Source organism: Oncorhynchus tshawytscha, linkage group LG29 (genome assembly GCF_018296145.1).
Source record: "Oncorhynchus tshawytscha isolate Ot180627B linkage group LG29, Otsh_v2.0, whole genome shotgun sequence".
Taxonomy (NCBI): Eukaryota; Metazoa; Chordata; class Actinopteri; order Salmoniformes; family Salmonidae; genus Oncorhynchus; species Oncorhynchus tshawytscha.
In genome coordinates this window covers 8,781,432-8,801,373 of record NC_056457.1, presented here as the reverse complement: position 1 = coordinate 8,801,373, position 19,942 = coordinate 8,781,432, and the positions used below count along the sequence as shown (strand labels likewise).

General features: G+C 45.2%; 1 protein-coding gene across 2 annotated transcripts in view; it reads right to left on the bottom strand.

Moving 5' to 3' along the window:
* The window catches only part of dlgap1b (discs, large (Drosophila) homolog-associated protein 1b), a 279,478-nt gene that overhangs the window by 120,056 nt on the left and 139,480 nt on the right, over positions 1–19,942 (bottom strand). For both annotated transcript variants that reach the window (XM_024393091.1, XM_024393093.2), the window contains exons 3-4: positions 12,984–14,121; positions 9,811–10,028 (exon numbers count right to left, since the gene is read on the bottom strand). In XM_024393091.1, coding sequence (XP_024248859.1) covers positions 9,811–10,028; positions 12,984–14,045 — 1,280 coding nt within the window. In that variant the 5' untranslated portion in view covers positions 14,046–14,121. The remainder of the gene's footprint in view (positions 1–9,810; positions 10,029–12,983; positions 14,122–19,942) is intronic.

Genomic DNA, 19,942 nt, shown 5'->3' with positions numbered 1-19,942 from the left:
GTTGAAATATTATCGATTATTTAGGCTAAAAACAACCTGAGGGTTGAATATGAACATCGTTTGACATGTTTCTATGAACTTTACGGATACAATTTGGATTTTTTGTCTGCTTGTTGTGACTGCATTTGAGCCTGTGGATTCCTGAAGAAAACGCGCAAACATAACAGAGGTTTTTGGATATAAAGAGAGACTTTATCGAACAAAACAAACATTTATTGAGTAAATGAATGTCTTCTGAGTGCAACCATTTGAAGATCATCAAATGTAAGTGATTAATTTTATCTCTATTTCTGACTTGTGTAACTCTTCTACTTGGCTGGTTACTGTTTGTAATGATTTGTCTGCTGGGTGAAGTTCTCAAATAATCGTAAGGTATGCTTTCGCCGTAAAGCATTTTTAAAATCTGACACCGTGGTTGGATTCACAAGAAGTTAATCTTCAAACCTTTGACGCTCTGCAATTTCACTGGTTGTTGGCCAGGTGGGACGCTAGCGTCCCACATACCCTACTGAGGGATTTTGGAGGGATTTTGGACAATTCCTCTATGCAGATCCTTTCAAGATCCTTCACATTCTTGGGTTTGCACTTATCAACTGCCCTCTTCCATTCAGCCCACAGTTTTTCGATTGGATTGAGGTCCGGTGACTGAGATGGCCATGCCAGAACATTGATTTTGTTGTCACAGAACCATTTCTGTGTGGATCTTGAGGTATGTTTTGGGTCATTTTCTTGTTGGAAAGTCCCCCTATGGCCAAGTCCCAGCCTTCTGGCAGAGGCAACCAGTTTGTCAGCCAACATTTCCTGAGACTTGGTATAATTCATTATGCCATCAATCTTAACCAGTGCCCCTGGACCTCTGGAATTAAAACAGCCCCAAAACATTACTGACCCCCCTCCATATTTCATCGTGGGTATGAGGTGCCTCTCCTTGTATGCATCTCTGTTTCGACGCCAAACATGCTGATGCTGTATCTGGCCAAAATGTTCAATTTTGGTCTCATCTGATATGAGCACCTTCTTCCAGTCATAAATTAAATGACGTTTGGCAAACTCCAAGTGCTTGCGTCTGTGTCTTGGGGTCAGAAAGGGCTTTCTTCTGGCAACCCTTCCAAAGATCCTGTGGATGTGGAGGTGGCGTCTGATGGTTCTTTTTGAAACCTGGTGACCCCAAGACGCCACCAAGGCCTGCAATTCTGTCACAGTGATTCTTGGGGATTTTGTTGCTTCTCTCACCATCCTGCTCCCTATCCCGGGGGGCAAAATGCATTTGCGTCCTCTACCCGTGAGATTTTCAACTGTTCCATATCTTTTGAATGTTCTAATAATTGCCCTGATAGTGCTCAGTGGTATATTCAATCGTTTGTGGATCTTCTTCTAACCATTAAGAGATTTATGAAGGTCTATGACCATCTGTCTCTTTTAAACTGCTAGTTCTTTTGTTTTCTTCATGGTGTTGGATAACCAAAGGGATATTGCATGTGTGTTACCTCATTTTTATACCCTAGTGAAACATAAAGTGATGTAATGGCTCATTATGGTTCCTTAAGACTTAGATAAACTTAAATAAGTGGAATTTAATTTGTGGTTTACTTTGGTAGATGTTATTTACAATAATCTTTACATTTTTATGGTTGCAGGGACAGTATTGAGTAGCTTGGATGAAAAGGTGCCAATTGTAAACGGCCAGCTCCTCAGTCTCAGTTGCTAATACAGTGGGGCAAAAAAGTATTTAGTCAGCCACCAATTGTGCAAGTTCTCCCACTTAAAAAGATGAGAGAGGCTTGTAATTTTCATCATAGGTACACTTCAACTGTGACAGACAAAATGAGGGAAAGAAATCCAGAAAATCACATTGTAGGATTTTTAATGAATTTATTTGCAAATTATGGTGGAAAATAAGTATTTGGTCAATAACAAAAGTTTATCTCAATACTTTGTTATATACCCTTTGTTGGCAATGACAGAGGTCAAACATTTTCTGTAAGTCTTCAAGGTTTTCACACACTGTTGCTGGTATTTGGCCCATTCCTCCATGCAGATCTCCTCTAGAGCAGTGATGTTTTGGGGCTGTTGCTGGGCAACACAGACTTTCAATTCCCTCCAAAGATTTTCTATGGGGTTTAGATCTGGAGACTGGCTAGGCCACTCCAGGACCTTGAAATGCTTCTTACGAAGCCACTCCTTCGTTGCCCGGGCGGTGTGTTTGGGATCATTGTCATGCTGAAAGACCCAGCCACGTTTCATCTTCAATGCCCTTGCTGATGGTAGGCTTTGTTACTTTGGTCCCAGCTCTCTGCAGGTCATTCACTAGGTCCCCCCGTGTGGTTCTGGGATTTTTGCTCACCATTCTGGTGATCATTTTGACCCCACAGGGTTAGATCTTGTGTGGAGCCCCAGATCGAGGGAGATTATCAGTGGTCTTGTATGTCTTCCATTTCCTAATAATTGCTCCCACAGTTGATTTCTTCAAACCAAGCGGCTTACCTATTGCAGATTCAGTCTTCCCAGCCTGGTGCAGGTCTACAATTTTGTTTCTGGTGTCCTTTGACAGCTCTTTGGTCTTGGCCATAGTGGAGTTTGGAGTGTGACTGTTTGAGGTTGTGGACAGGTGTCTTTTATACTGATAACAAGTTCAAATAGGTGTCATTAATACAGGTAACGAGTGGAGGACAGAGGAGCCCATTAAAGAAGTAGTTACAGGTCTGTGAGAGCCAGAAATCTTGCTTGTTTGTAGGTGACCAAATACTTATTTTCCACCATAATTTGCAAATAAATTCATGAAAAATCCTACAATGTGATTTTCTGGATTTTTTTTCTCATTTTGTCTGTCATAGTTGAAGTGTACCTATGATGAAAATTACAGGCCTCTCTCATCTTTTTAAGTGGGAGAACTTGCACAATTGGTGGCTGACTAAATACTTTTTTGCCCCACTGTATATGGAGGGAATTAATCGAACAAAAGGACCATTTGTGATGTTTATGGGACATATTGGAGTGCCAACAGAAGAAGCTCGTCAAAGGTAAGGCATGATTTATATTTTTATTTCTGCGTTTTGTGTCGCGCCTGCAGGGCTGAAATATGTTTTCTCTCTTTTGTTTACGGAGGTGTTATTCTCAGATAATAGCATTGTTTGCTTTCGCCGAAAAGCCTTTTTGAAATCTGACATGTTGGCTGGATTCACAACACGTGTAGCTTTAATTTGGTATCTTACATGTGTGATTTCATGAAAGTTTGATTTGTATAGGAATTTATTTGAATTTGGCGCTCTGCATTACCTCTGGCTTTTGGCCAAGTGGGACGCTACCGTCCCACATATCCCAGAGAGGTTAAATCAATACATTTATTTTGGTTGGTTCCATTGAAACATTAATAAAGTACAGTATTTCTCACATGTTGGTATTTTGAGTTTCTCTATAATTATATTGTTTATATTTGTTTAAGAATTGTTTGTGCATTGCCAGTCAGGGGTACCAGTAATTTTGGAGCCCACTATATATACTTTTACTTTTGATACTTACTGTAAGTACATTTAAAACCAAATATTTTCAGACTTTTACTGAAGTAGTATTTTACTGGGTGACTTTCACATGAGTCATTTTCTTTCAAGGTATCTTGAAAATGGTGTACTTATTCCACCACTGCCATTGGGAAGATGAACTGTAAAGCTATTTGAAGAAGAAAATGAAGAGATGCCAGAAGATTGAGTGCCAGGGAGGGAAAGGGAGATATCTAGTCAGTTGTACAACTGAATGCATTCAACTGAAATGTGTTTTCGGCATTTAACCCAACCCCTCTGAATCAGAGAGGTGTGGAGGGCTGCCATAATCAACATCCACGGCGCTCAGAGGACAGTGGGTCAACTGACTTGCTCAGAACAACATATTCTTACCTTGTCAGCTCGGGGATTCAATCCAGCAACCTTTCTGTTACTGGCCCAAAGCTCTAACCACTTGGCAAGGGAGGGGGTTGGTCAACTGTGCCCGTAATTGATGAGACAGGTCCAAAATAAATGATTTGGTGTATCAAGTTGATTGTGGAGGTCTACACACTGCAAAATTTATAGTAATTTAGACTAGGAATGCATTGAGATACTGATCTGTAATTATGACCGTGATGAGAAAAGATAATGTTAGAATTATGGATAACTATACTGTTTGTTAAAGTAAATGTAGGGGTGAACCAGCCAGGACGAAGCATTTTTAGGACTAAGCAAATCAAATTGTATTTGTCACATGCACCGAATACAACAGATGTAGGTAGACCTTACAGTGAAATGCTTACTTACAAGTCCTTAAAGCTTGGTCGCAATGGGTCTTCCAAATGGACAATAACCCCGAGCATACTTCCAAAGTTGTGGCAAAATGGCTTAAACAATTTAAAGGTGATGCTACCAAATACTAATTGAGTGTATGTAAACTTCTGACCCAATGGGAATATGATGAAATAAATAAATGCTGAAATAAATCATTCTCTCTACAATTATTCTGACATTTCACATTCTTAAAATAAAGTGGTGATCCTAACTGACCTAAAACAGGAAATTTTAACTAGGATTAAATGCCAGTAATTGTGAAACTGAGTTTAAATGTATTTGGCTAAGGTGTATGTTAACTTCCGACTTCAACTGCACATGTGGGTAGAGTTATTATAGTGACTATGCCTAGATAAGTAACAGAGAGTAGCAGCAGCGTAAAAGAGGGGAGAGGGGGAGGGCAATGCAAAAATTCTGTGTAGTCATTTGATTAGATGATCAGTAGTCTTATGGCTACGGGGTAGAAGCTGTTTAGAAGCCTCTTGGACCTAGAGTTGGCACTCCTGTACCTCTTGCTGTGCGGTAGTAGAGAGAACAGTCTATGACTAGGGTGGCTGTAGTCTGACAATTTTTAGGGCCTTCCTCTGACACTGCCTGGTATAGAGGTCCTGGATGGCAGAAAGCTTGGCCCAAGTGATGTACTGGGCTGTACGCACTACCCTCTGTAGTGCCTTGCGGTTGGAGGCCGGGCAGTTGCCATACCAGGCAGTGATGCAACCAGCCAGGATGCTCTCGATGATGCAGCTGTAGAACCTTTTGGACCAGAACCTGAGAACTCATGCCAAATCTTTTCAATCTGCTGAGGGGGAATAAGTTTTGTCATGCCCTTTTCACGACTGTCTTGGTGTGCTTGGACCATGTTAGTTTGGTGGTGATGTGGACACCAAGGAACTTGAAGCTCTCAACCTGCTCCACTACAGCCTCATCAATGAGAATGTGGGCGTGCTCAGTCCTCGTTTTCCTGTAGTCCACAATCATCTCCTTTTGTCTTGGTTACGTTGAGGGAGAGGTTGTTGTCCTGGCACCACACGGCCAGGTCTCTGACCTCCTGCCTATATGCTGCCTCGTCATTGTTGGTGATCAGGCCTACCACACTTGATGATGGTGTTGGAGTTATGCCTGGCTGTGCAGTCATGAGTGAACATGGAGTATAGAAGGGGACTGAGCACACACCCCTGAGGGGCCCCCGTGTTAAGGATCAGCGTGGTAGATGTGATGTTTCCTTCCCTTACCACTTGGGGACGACCCTTCAGGAAGTGCAGCATCCAGTTGCAGAGGGAGGTGTTTATTCCCAGGGTCCTTAGCTTAGTGATGAGCTTGGAGGGAACTAAGGTGTTGAACGCTGAGCTGTAGTCAATGAATAGCATTCTCACATAGGTGTTCCTTTTGTCAAGGTGGCAAATGGCAGTGGGGAGTGCAATAGAGATTGCATCAACTGTGGATCTGTTGGGGCGGTATGCAAATTGGAGTGGGTCTAGGGTTTCTGGGATAATGGTGTTCATTGTGAGCCATGACCAGCCTTTCAAAGCACTTCATGGCTACAGACGTGAGTGCTATGGGTCGGTAGTCATTTAGGCAGGTTACCTTAGTGTTCTTGGGCACAGGGACTATGGTGATCTGCTTGAAACATGTTGGTATTACATGTATGAAAGTAATTTTGTTAACCTCTTGAGCTTATGGCTCAATACTGCCCCCGTTGGAGGAAGTGCGTGCCCATAGTAAACTGAAAATATTTTTTTCCAAAATTGCTAATATATGCATATAATAATAATTATTGAATAGAAAACACTCTAAAGTTTCTAAAACCGTTTAAATTATGTCTGTATGTAAAGCAGAACTCTCAGGGCAGCCTTTCTCCCAAACTCTCTCTTGTCAAGAGAAAAGTTGGGTCAACTTTGACGTCATCGCCCCCACCCTTCCCAGGCAGCTACCGATCTGGGAACAGTATGTATTTGTTCAGCGCGATGTCTGCTTTCAATTGGCACGTTCATTGTTTGAATTTCGTGCTCCCTCATCCTTTGGCGGGCGAAAATGCCCGGTTCACTCTCACATACATGCACTCTATTGCGCGCGGCCGATTTGGGAACGTTCTTTTCCAATAGACACCAGTTGAAGCCGGTTCGTTTGTTCGCGATGATCATTGTTTTACATGATAAAAACATCATTTTGCTCGATTCTGCACTTAGTTTGACCAGTTTAGTCAACATATAATATGTAATTTTGAAGTTTGATTGCGCAAGAGTGCGGGACCAGAAGGAGCAGAAGTTATTTTGGGTGCATTTCAGCTGAAGCTGTTAGCATATGCTAATACAAAGACGCACAACTTGAAACCAAACGATGTATTGGGTAAGTATGACTCCTTCTACGTCTTCTGATCGAAGAACATCAAAGGTAAGGGAATATTTATGTGGTTATTTTGGGTTTCTGTGGACTCCAAACGTAGAGGAGACACTGCTAATATCTGAGCGCCGACTCATAGCATAGACTAGTGAACGAATTCTGTAACGTTAAAAATAAATGTAACACAGCGGTTGTATTAAGAAGAAGTGTATCTTTGTAACTATATGTAGAACATGTATATTTAGTCATGTTTATTGCTTGTTATCTGACGTTATCTGTCCGAGCTATCATAATTTCTCCGGACATTTTGAGTAGCATTTTTGAAATGTCGTCATTGTAAACAGAGATTTATGGATATTAATGGCATATTATTGAAAAAAAAAAATGTACTGTGTAACATGTAATATTACTGTCATCTGATGAAGATTTTCAAAAGGTTAGTGAATTATTTATTTTTTAATCCTACTTTTAAATTTTATATTTTCTGGGACAAAATGGCCGCCGCTTGCATTTTGTTTCGGTGGTGGTCTAATATAAATGTGTGCTATGTTTTCGCCGTAAAACATTTTAGAAATCTGACTTGCTGGGTAGATGAACAAGGTGTTTATCTTTCATTTGAGCTATTGGACTTGTGTAGGTGTGGAGGTTAAATATGTCTAAGAATATTTTTTCACATTTTGCGTTATGCTAATGAGCTTGAGCCGTAGTCACGATCCCGGATCCGGGATGGGTAGCATCAAGAGGTTAAGATAGGAATGTACTGCTCTTCTCAAATAACCATGGTACGCTACTCTTATCACACAATGGGAACCATCGACATGGCTGGCTAGCCTATCTTCAAAGGACCATCATCCAGAGTGAACAACAGTAGAAGAGATGGGTCCGGATCAATTTCGGACAATCCTTCCTAAGGAGGGATGGTTCCGGCAGAGATAAATGGCGAACGAAGGCATTCACACGTAAATAGATTAATGATTTCTTACTTCAAACGGGCGGCAGTTCGTGTGCAAAGTATAGGATTTACTGAGAATAGTCTCTCTCTCCCTCCCTCTTGTCTTCTTTGTAGAAAGCCACCATATTGTGTCAGTCTGCTAGGGAGGCTATGACTGTTCAGAATGATGGTATGATAAGAGGTTATGATTAATAGTTGTGCGTACGGCCCAATACATCACTGGGGCCAAACTTCCTGCCATCCAGGACCTATATACCAGGCGGTGTCAGAGGAAGGCCCAAAAAATGATGAAAGACTCCAGTCACCCAAGCGGTACCGGAGCACCAAGTCTAGGTCCAACAGGCTCCTTAACAGCTTCTACCCCCAAGCTATAAGACTGCTGAACAATTAATCAAATGGCCACCCGGACTATTTACATTGACCCACCTTTGTTTTTACACTGCTGCTACTCGCTGTTTATCATCTATGCATAGACACTTTACCCCTGCCTACATGTACAAATTACCTCAACTAACCTGTACCCCCGCACATTTACTCGGTACCGGGCCCCCTGTATATAGCCTCGTTATTGTTATGTAATTCTACTGAGTTACTTTTTATTTTTACTTTAGTTTATTTTGTAAATATTCTATTTCTTGAACTGAACTGCACTGTTGGTTAAGGGCTTGTAAGTAAGCATTTCACAGTTCACTGTTGTATTCGGTGCATGTGACAAATCAAATTTGATTTGATTTGACACTCCTCCACCGAGCTGACTCCCTTCCACTGTGTTCTGGGTTAACAGCCAGTCTTGGCTCAGTGGACTCCAAGCCAGACCAAAGCTCCTGTGGTGGACAAGTGGTTCAGGCGCTCAGACGAGGTATGGAACAATGCCCACATGAGACTCCAGCCCACCATCAGAAAGAGCAGGCGAATTGCCACCGCAGTGAGACTCCCGTGTTCCATCCTGGTGAACATGTCTGGCTCTCCACCAGGAACCTCCCGCCTCCCGGTTCGTGGGGCCGTTCAAGGTCCTCCGGAGGGCCAACGAGGTAACTTACAGATTACAACTCCCCACTAAGTAACAGATCTCACCATCTTTTCATGTTTCCCTCCTCAGGCTAGTGGTTCCTGGTCCTCTGGCTGATGCCGTCCCCAATGACATCCCTCAGCCTCCCGAGGGGCGCTCCGTCTATGCTATCAGATCACTCCTGGACTCCCGATGTCGTGGGGATCGGCTCCAGTAACTGGTGGTCTGGGAGGGGTAAGATCCAGAGGAGCAGTGTTGGGTTCCGGTGGATGACATTCTAGATCCCAAAATCATCCAAGAATTCCACCTCGGGTCCGTCCTCCTGGCCGGCGTCGTCCTCTCCGGTACTCGACGTCGCAGGTTTACTAACCACCTGTCCTGGCAACCATCTTTACGCACACCTGCGTCTCATCAGTCACACCTGGACTTCATTTCTCCCTTGATTAATTACCCTTTATATAGCACTCTTTTGTTATCAGTCAGCAGCTAGTATTGTTTGTGTTTCCATGTCAGACGCTTCTCTTGTTTTGTATCGCTCGTTGTTATTAAACTCCCTAACCACACCTGCTTCCTGACTCCCTGCGCCTACATTACATACGCTGCATACGATTTCCCTGTGATACTCAGAGGCTGAGGAACACCGATCTGAAATGAATTTGATCCACAGTTTGACACCAGCAATTTGACCTATGTAACCTTTGAACCCAGAAACAAGCTGCTTTCTGCACGGGAAGGGTGCAACCAAGCCGATCACTTAGATATATGTATGATCTGAAGTAAATTTGACATTGACCTTGATCTTTAATGCTAGAGACAAATGGTTTTCTGTGCAGTAGAGCTTTACCAATGATGATCACAAGGATATAAGTATGTTTTCCCTGTGATGTTCAGAGGCAGAGGGACAGTGATCTGAAGTTTGGCAAAAGAAATGCAGAAAATGTCATAATCTGATTGATTTACGACTTTGGTACAGTAATCAAACATTTGGCTATACATTTTGAACAGTTGGGACGATCAACTCAGGGGAAAAGGCATATGAAAGAGGACATTCTCAGCTACCAGAAAATACATTTTGGCAGGGTAAAATCATATATTTATGATCTTGATGTACTTACTGTGTGGGTCAAATTAACTCGGAACACAAACGGTGTCGGCCAAATCGAACATAAGGGAAGAGCTAGTACGTATCTACTCACTTGAGGGTGGTCATCTCGGTGAGCGATGGCTGTGTGGCCTTCAGGTAGCTGGCCCGGCGTGCCTGCACCTTTGGCGAGGGCTTGGGGCTGCAGTCTGAGTCACCGCTGTCTTCTTCTGCCATGGCCTTGATGTAGCTGCCGCTGCGCATCCGCCGACATGGGATCTCCTCATCCTTCCCCAGGGGCGAGAATCCCCCACTCCACTCGTCCTGGGGCACCTGTGGGTCGAAGACCGTGAGAACATGCCAGTGACCGTTGTCAGAGCGATGACCCACTCACAACACCCAACTCTGAACCCTGGCTGAACCCTGTCCCAGCCAATCCCAGCCCGGGAATACGATTGTCCAAACAATGCTCTATAACCACCCAGCCGCCAACCACTGAAGTCACAGCACTGATCAATGGTAACCGCAAATGTTACTCTGAATGGGGTGTATTAGAACCATACCAATAGAGTGTAGAGACCAGAGGCCCTCCTTTGTGCTGCTCCCAGTCGCATATCAAACTGAGGAGTGAACTGTTTGGACTGAAATGTCTAAACTCTCCAACCCTGTCTGTCTGTCTTAATGAATGTGTAAAAAGAGGCAGGCAAAGAAGACATCTCCGCCTCCGTGAAAAAGGGAGGCGAAAGGCAGAGAGGAGCACTACGGAGAGAAGATTGCATCCCAAATGGCCTATAGGGCTCTGGATAAAAGTAGTGCACTATATAGGGAATAGGGTGTCATTTAGAATAGAAGCAGAGTGTCTGAATAATCAATGGCATGAGAATCATTCAACAGGCCGTTTACTAGGGAGACAACTCTTTTTTGACCTCAGGGTTAACAAGCGAAAACACCAAAGAGAGAGAATATCTAGGAACTGGTGAGGACTCGAATGACCCCAATTATATGCCACAAGTGTCAACTCATCCTACGTCATGGTATGTCATCAGAAGTGTCCACTTCATTTGAGGGATGAGGGGAGAGGGTGTGTCTTTTACATGTTTGGAATGCAGCCAATGTCTCTTGTCATCGAAAACAGAAGCAAACATAACACCCTGCCAAATAAAGCTAAAGTATTACACAAACAGAAGCACTGTACGGCCATCTACATTCGAGAGGTTCAATACACTGCCGAGGAACTTTGACCCTGGGAGGAGATTGGCTGAGTGTCAATGTGTGTGTGTGTGTGTGTGTGCATGCGTGCGTGTGTGTGTGAATGGGGACAACTGTAAGTGTGTGTGAACGGCGAGATGCGGAAAACAAGATCACATCGCAGCAGGAGAATTAAACAACATGTCACTCCAAATCGAAAAAGAAGTTCTGCTTCTTTTTCGAATTTCAAAAGTGCTCGCCTGTGAAAAGTGTCCTGTCTCTTCTTTGACAGTGCTTCTTTTTTTCTTCCCTCGCTCTGTTAAAGAAAGAGAGCGGCAGCTTTTTTTCAGGTCGGGACAGGAGGAATGCTGCTACTGCTGCAAGAACACCACCCGTCCTTGATCTGATCGATTGGAGAAGCTGTTAAAATGCATGGCTGCAAAGATCTCTCTCTTAGTCCTTCTTACTTTCTCTCTCTCTTCCAGTCTTTCTCTCTCCACACTGTCTCTATTTCCCTCTCTCTCCGTGTCTCAGTGTCTCTCTCTGTGTATCCGTGTCTCTGTGTCTCTCTCTCTCTCCGTGTCTCTTTCTCTCTCTCTCTCTGTCTGTCTGTCTGTCTGTCTGTCTGTCTGTCTGTCTGTCTGTCTGTCTGTCTGTCTGTCTGTCTGTCTGTCTGTCTGTCTGTCTGTCTGTCTGTCTGTCTGTCTGTCTGTCTGTCTGTCTGTCTGTCTGTCTGTCTGTCTGTCTGTCTGTCTGTCGTCTGTCTGTCTGTCTGTCTGTCTGTCTGTCTGTCTGTCTGTCTGTCTGTCTGTCTGTCTGTCTGTCTGTCTGTCTGTCTGTCTGTCTGTCTGTCTGTCTGTCTGTCTGTCTGTCTGTCTGTCTGTCTGTCTCTCTCTCTCTCTCTCTCTCCGTGTCTCTTTCTCTCTCTCTCCGTGTCTCTTTCTCTCTCTCCGTGTCTCTCTCTCACTCTCTCTGTCTCTCTATGTCTCTCTCTCTCTCTCTGTCTGTCTCTCTCTCTCTTCATGCCTCTCTCCGTGTCTCTCTCGTTCTCCTATTATCTCTTAGTCCCTCTCTCTCTTTCTCTTCCTCGCCTCCCCCCGGGCTTCTGTTTGCAGTTCACCCAGTCAGATGAGGGGGATGTGTCCGAGTTGAATCATTTCCTCTTTCATCTTCTCCCAAACAAACAGAGAGCGAGAGAGAGAGAGCACAGTGGTGCCACCAGGCTCAGGGATATGTGCTTTTCTCCACTTTGCATTCATTCTGTTCCCCTCTCTCTGATCTTACGTCAGCAGCCCGTTCAGACTATGTCCACGTCCTGTGTATGGGATCATGCTGATTTCCAAGTAAATATACTGCATGCAGTGATTGTAAAAGATCAGCTTAAAGGCTAATCCAGTTGATAATATAAATAAGTAATGGCTCCACAAGCAATCCTTCCACATAGAAATCCACAAGCACAAACACAGTAATTTCAGCACCCAGAACCAAATCAGCTACAAGGCTGTCACAGGACATTACAAACACACATACATGTAATGATGTAAAGGACATGAGACAAATGAAATGGGGTCCACAACCCGGGATGATATGGAACAGGATGCATCACCTTAAAGGTGAGGAGGATGACGTCTCACATTCAACACAAAGGAGGAAGTCTCATATTCAACACAAATAAGGGCGTCTCACATTCAATACATGAGGACATCTAACATTCAACACAAATGATGATGTCTCACATTCAACACAAATGAGAATGTCTCACATTCAACACAAATGAGAATGTCTCACATTCAACACAAATGATGATGTCTCACATTCAACACAAATGAGAATGTCTCACATTCAACACAAATGAGGATGTGTCACATTAAACATTTTTTGTCCCCAAAGAGTGGTTGATAGAGAGAGAGAGATTAAGTCTGCTCCTCCTTACCTCCTCTCCTCTCCCCTTCTCCATCTCTGTCTCAAGGGACAGTGGACATGCAGGGGACCAGGGGTCTCCACACACACATATGAGTCTCTGGGAGGACATGGATGGATGGATGGATATGGAGGTGTGAAGATGGAAGTTCTGGAGAAGAAGAAGAGTTGTTGTCATACCTGGAGGAATTGAAAGGTTGGGCGGCCCCCCTGCTGGCAGGTCTCAGCCTTGACAAGGGCTTTGTCCAGGTTGACCGATGCCTTCTGGTAGACCTCCCTTGCCCTGCTGACCGTCAGTGTGGATGACCAAGAGCTCTTCTTCAGCAGCTGGCCAGTTCCGTCCATGCCCGTGCCCAGTCCTGGCAACCCGGCGCACGTAGAACACTTGACGTCATTGTTGCTCCGCGACGTCTTCAGCGAGTGGGCGCTGATGGTGTTGTACTGCTCCATGAAGTACTGTGACTGGGACTTCTCTGGGTGGCGGCCCATGGTCATCACCCCTGAGGGCATGCCTCCCGGGCTGGGGCTGTGGTGATGGTACAGGCACATCTCACGGTCCAGGGTGTCGTCCGAGCTCCAGTAGCCTGAGATGGCCGAGCGCATCTTGGGCTCCGACCTACTGCGGTCTTTGCTCTTGCTGCGCTTGCTGCTGTGCTTCAGGGTGCCTGAATTGGAGGGCGGGTCGTCGGGGCTGGCCTTGCCCCCGTTCACCCTGCCCCCCGATGGGCCCTCCAGGGAGTGGGACTTGGTGAAGAGTTTCTGGACCGAGTGGACAAGATGGCGGATCCTTCCGGGGCTGTCGCTGCGCTGGTGCTCCACCGCTGTGCGCTTGTACTGCAGCGTGTGGTAGCCGTCGTGCCGCACCGGCGCCTGCCGCTCAAACTGCTCCAGAAGATTTGGTGGAATTCGGTTGTTGCTTCCTCCTCCTCCTCCACCACCGCCCCCCTTAATGCTTCCCCCTTGGCCTCCGGTGTAAGGCACCACAGCACACTCATCCTTCAGTTCGTGGTGGGAGCTGTATTGTCTTCGGGGGAAGGTGCTGCTAGCCAGGTCAGGGTAGGGCCCGCACTCAGACTGGAAGGAGCTTCGCTGGGCATAGTACGGGTGGTCCGCTGGGTGGGCATCGCCTGGGTTCAGCAGGTAGGGCCGGGCTTGGCGCCCCAGGGTCATGGAGTCATAGGAGGGGTCACAGGTCACTGTGTGATGGTGTCTCCGGCTACTCGACAAGCCTTTCATTGTCATTGTCACAGATCAGGGTACAGACGCATCCAACTGCTGCGGGGGACGTCCGGAACCCGGAGAGGGGCTAAAATAAGCTCTGTGGACACACACAGACCCGGGCAGAACAGACAAACAGAGCGACAACAGAAAGAGACAAACAAAGAGACACAGAGCAAGAGGGAGAGAAAAGGAGAGGGAGAGAATTACTAGCGCACACATATTTGCATAGGCTCTTAGCATAGTCATTGTCTAAAGCTGATGAGAATGTCTTTTGGCACTCCTCGGCAGACGAGAACAGACAGCGCTGTTGACACTGGTAGTCCTATTCATCTCTTTCCTCTGTCATTCAAGGCTATCTAAATATAGCAGTCGGTTCATTTTGCATGCATTTCCTGACTTCCGATTCGCTCCTCAAGCTTGTCTTCAAACATTTATGTTTGCTCTGGTGAATTTGATTACACCAGGGGGGGGAAAAGAGACAGAGGGGGAGAAAAGCGGGGGTTGAGTTAGAGAATTAAAGTGTGAGAGGGAGCAAGAATTAGTGCCCTTCTAGTTCCATCTCAGGCATATGCTTGAATTTAATACGGTAGATGGGTTTGTTTCCGCTAAGAAGAATGAGAGGGAGCAAGCTCCAATAAATAGTCAGGGAATAGTCACCCAATTACAGATAGATCAACTCAGCAAAAAAAGAAACGTCCCTTTTTCAGGACTCTGTCTTTCAAAGATAATTCGTAAAAATCCTAATAACTTCACAGATCATGATTGTAAAGGGTTTAAACACTGTTTCCTATGCTTGTTCAATGAACCATAAACAATTCATGAACATGCACCTGTGGAACGGTTGTTAAGACACTAACAGCTTACAGACGGTAGGCGATTAAGGTCACAGTTATGAAAACTTAGGACACTAAAGAGGCCTTTCTACTGACTCTGAAAAACACCAAAATAAAGATGCCCAGGGTCCCTGCTCATCTGCGTGAACGTGCCTTAGCCATGCTGCAAGGAGGCATGAGGACTGCAGATGTGGCCAGGGCAATACATTGCAATGTCCGTACTGTGAGACGTCTAAGACAGCGCTACAGGGAGCCAGGACGGACAGCTGATCGTCCTCGCAGTGGCAGACCATGTGTAACAACACCTGCACAGGATCGGTACATCCGAACATTACACCTGCGGGACAGGTACACGATAGTAACAACAACTGCCTGAGTTACACCAGGAACGCACAATCCCTCCATCAGTGCTTAGACTGTCCGCAATAGTCTGAGAGAGGCTGGACTGAGGGCTTGGAGGCCTGTAGTAAGGCAGGTTCTCACCAGACATCACCGGCAACAATGTCGCCTATGGGCACAAACCCACCGTCGCTGGATCAGACAGGACTGGCAAAAATTACTCTACACTGATGAGTCACGGTTTTGTCTCACCAGGTGTGATGGTCGGATTTGCGTATATCGTCGATGGAATGAGCATTACACTGAGGACTGTACTCTGGAGCGGGATCAATTTGGAGGTGGGAGGTCCGTCATGGTCTGGGGGCGGTGTGTCACAGCATCATCGGACTGAGCTTGTTGTCATTGCAGGCTATCTCAACGCTGTGCGTTACAGGGAAGACATCCTCCTCCCTCATGTGGTACCCTTCCTGCAGGCTCATCCTGACATGACCCTCCAGCATGACAATTCCACCAGCCATACTGCTCGTTCTGTGCGTGATTTCCTACAAGACAGGAATGTCAGTGTTCTGCCATGGCCAGTGAAGAGCCCAGATTTCAATGCCATCTGGGACCTGTTGGATCGGAGGGTGAGGGCTAGGGTCATTCCCCCCAGAAATGTCCGGGAACTTGCAGGTGCCTTGGTGGAAGAGCGGGGTAACATCTCACAGGAAGAACTGGCAAATCTGGTTCAGTCCATGAGGAGGAGATGCACTGCAGTTCTTAATGTAGCTGGTGGCCACATCAGATACTGACTGTTACTTTTCATTTTGACCCCCCCCTCCTTTGTTCAGGGACACATTATTCAATTTCTGTTAGACACATGTCTGTGGAACTTGTTCAGCTTATGTCTCAGTTGTTGAATCTTGTTATGTTCATACAAATATTTACACATGTTAAGTTTGCTGAAAATAAACGCAGTTGACAGTGAGAGGAAGTTTCTTTTGTTGCTGTGTTTATATCCCTATGGGCCTATATTCACTAAATGTCTCAGAATAGGAGTGCTGATCTAGGATCTGGTCCTCCCTGTCCATATTATCCCATTCATTATCATCTAAAAGGGAAAACTGATCCTAGATCGTCACTTATTCTGAGACACTTTTAATATTGGTCCTGATCTAAGTCCTTCCAGTCATTTGAGCTGGGCCAGATTGCAGGCTGCAGTGAGTGAGGTGGCTGCAGACAGAGTCCTGAGGCTCTACCTCTCCAATCCCTCTTCCTCCAGACTAATGGGCCTCTTCCTCCAGACTAATGGGCCTCTACAAGCCTGCAGAGCCTGGGTCACTGCAGCCAACAGGTAATAATAGCCCTTCCTCATATAGTGACATGAAAACAGTGGCATCCTTGAGGTCCTTTAACACCACCTTTAACACACAGAAACAGGATGCAGTATGCACAAACACACAGACACACGCATGTGCGCACACACGCATGTGCGCACACACACACACACACACACACACACACACACACACACACACACACACACACACAGGATGCTGGAGAGGGGAGGACGGCTCATAATAATGACTGGAATGAATGGAATAGTATCAAACACAAGGAGACTATGTGTTTGATGTGTCAATACCATTCCATTCACTCCATTCCAGACATTAATATGAGCATGTCCCAAATTAGGGTGTCACCAGCCACCTGAGATACACACACACAGCTGCAAAAACTCCAACTGTCACTTAGTCCAATGGACTGGGAGGTGAGAATAATGGGAAAATAACAAGGGTGCAAGCACCCAGAGCAGAGCTCTGACAGAGCATAGCAGTACAGGCTAAGCTAGCAGAGGGAATTCATTACAGCGATTTATAACACGCAACCAAAGGCCACTGTGGTAAATAAAAGCAAGCAAAAGAGGGGAGGAGACCCAGCTAGCAATGAGGAATCGGCCCAGAAGCTGCCCTCTTCCAGGGGGCCGGAACTGATTAAATCGGCCCAGAATCAGGTGTTGGACTCGGCCCGGAATCAAAATGAATGACTGCCCAGAATCGGCCCAAGTACATCGGGCCGTTTCCGTCTACCGGAATTCAGCCAACTTTGCTGGCATTTTACCAGAATTCCACCACAAGCCGCCCAATGCAAATTTAAACAAACTCCCTGGCCCGCCACGGGAGTCGCTACAGAGCGATGGAAGAAAGACATCCGGGCCGGAAAAACCCGCTTCTAACTCGGACAATGCTGGGCCAATTGTGCGACGTCTCATGGCTCTCCCGGTCGGGTCTCAAACCAGCATCTGTAGCAAAACAGTTTTCACTGCGGTGCAGTGCCTTTAGGTCACTGCGCCACTAGAGAGGCTCCGTCCCCAAGGTTTTCATGCTCATCTATTGCCTTGCACAATGTATCAAATTATTAAAATACTTCACAGGACTCTCACAGAAACAATGAGAAAATATAGAAAAAGAAATTGTGAAATGTTAATTATATAAAAAAAGCCCATGTAATCATCTGCCAGAGAGTAGTCATCTGCCTCAATCGTCCCGAGCCCCAAGTAATACATTTGGCCCAGATAACTCACACCGGAATCGGCCTGAGCTCAATCCCCGCGTCCTAGCCATAAGTAATACTGCCGAACAGACTTGGGCCCCGCGACGTCGGCAGAGTCTGACTCTCAGCCGGTTCGGCCCAGATCCACTGTGCTAGCTGGCGAAGGAGGAAAGAAAAGTGCACTGGAGGAAACAAGTCAAACAACAAGAGAGACAGAAAACGGAGGAATGGAATTATATCAAAGCTGTGTAATAGGGTCTGTGTACAGTAGGGATTCATATTTTCCAGAAAATGTACCAAGTTTCAATACCGGAATAATTCATATTTATCCCGAGAGTCCGGGGAAATACGCATCAATTAAAGTGCCCAAATAGGAAGTTCCCACTTCAAAAGTTCAAAGCCAAGATATGGTCACTATGCCAGGGTTCTCCTCAAATAAGAGGGCTACTGCGCCACCTTGTCGACTTGCCTACACCACTATGTAAAGATTTCAGAGCAAATGAAACTGATATTTAGTAACGGCAGAGTAACTATCTTTGATCGCCAATGACATTGTTGTGAATTGTGAAACAGGCCGTTCATAAACTCAGAGCGCTATCATGTTCCTCAATTAATTCAGCGCATTTCAGCAGTGGGCTATCTCGACTCAGAGCGCCCCTTGTAAAGTGTTGTGGAATCATACAAACTGCAGTCAAACAAAAGGCAAATGACCAAAGTTGCTGAGCTTGCTAGATAACGATTGACACTGAATGACAGAATATCTCCTATATTTGGTCAAATCGTGTTGATGGTAATACAGACAGCAGATTAGCTCACGAATAACGGGAAGAGAGATGAAAGAGAGATGAAGAGTGGACATAATTTTCAATATCAAGGTATGTTAACAGGGACCAACTCTGTTTTAAAATATTCATTGGGGCGGCAGGGTAGCCTAGTGGTTAGAGCGTTGGACTAGTAACCGGAAGGTTGTCGTTCTGCCCCTGAACAGGCAGTTAACCCACTGTTCCTAGGCCGTCATTGAAAATAAGAATTTGTTCTTAACTGACTTGCCTAGTTAAATAAAGGTTAAAAAAATAAAAATATCTACTCTCATACCGTCTGTTGACCACACATTCTCTACCGAAGCTCTCATATCGGCAGCAAGTACGAGACAGCGCAGAAGCTGGGAAAATGCTATGACGGTATTTGTATAAGCATAGGCCAAACATGTGCTTCAATAATGCAACCTATGCATTACAGAATAAAGTTAGGAATTTTCATCCAAGACACGAGTCAAGAGTTTGGGTTTACATGGGATTGGGACTGGATAGGAAAATAGCCTAGGCTCTAGGACAGGAGAAGGTTTTTTTTCTGTCTGTGACAGAGATGCCTATGCAGTGAACTGAGCATAAGCCTAACACATTTTGGTCTTGTCTGAAGAGTCACAATGACAGCTCAAAGAGGCATGCGTTCTTCTATAGGCTAGACTGTAGGGCTGTTCTGTAGGGTTTATTAACTGCATCTGGGTCACTTGCGTAGTCCAGCAGTATCAATTATGCGTGTGCTTTGAATTTATGGCGACTTTGTGTGACGTAAATACGCTGGGCTAAAGGCTTCCATGCGACCACCTGTTTGTATAATGTGCTATTAAATTTAGCTAATCTGATGCTGCTCATTTTGTGTGTCTTGAAGAATTGCATTAGTGCAAGATTGGGGTAAATGTTGTAATTTCCCTGGTCTTGCCATTTCATTTGTTCGGGAAATGTGAAGAGTGTTCCCGGGACAGTCCCCGGATCCCGGCTACCCAGGTTAAATCCCTAGTGTAGGGTACGTACATTATGCATGTGTTGCGTCCCAAATGGCACCCTATACCCTACATATTAGGGCGGCAGCGTAGCCTAGTGGTTAGAGAAATTGGACTTGTAACTGAAAGGTTGCAAGTTTGAATCCCCAAGGTACAAATCTGTCATTCTTCCCCTGAACAAGGCAGTTAACCCACTGTTCCTAGGCCGTCATTAAAAATAAGATTTTGTTCTTAACTGAATTGCCTAGTTAAATAAAGGTTAAAAAAAATATTGCACTTATTTTGACCAGGGTCCATATAGGCCCTTTGTACTATGTAGTGAATAGAATGCCATTTGGGACAAAGACAGTGTGTATATTGTTTTGTTTGAGGAATATGTGGAGGCTACATTACTTGAGGGTGGACTGAACTGTTTGTGAACATTATGATGA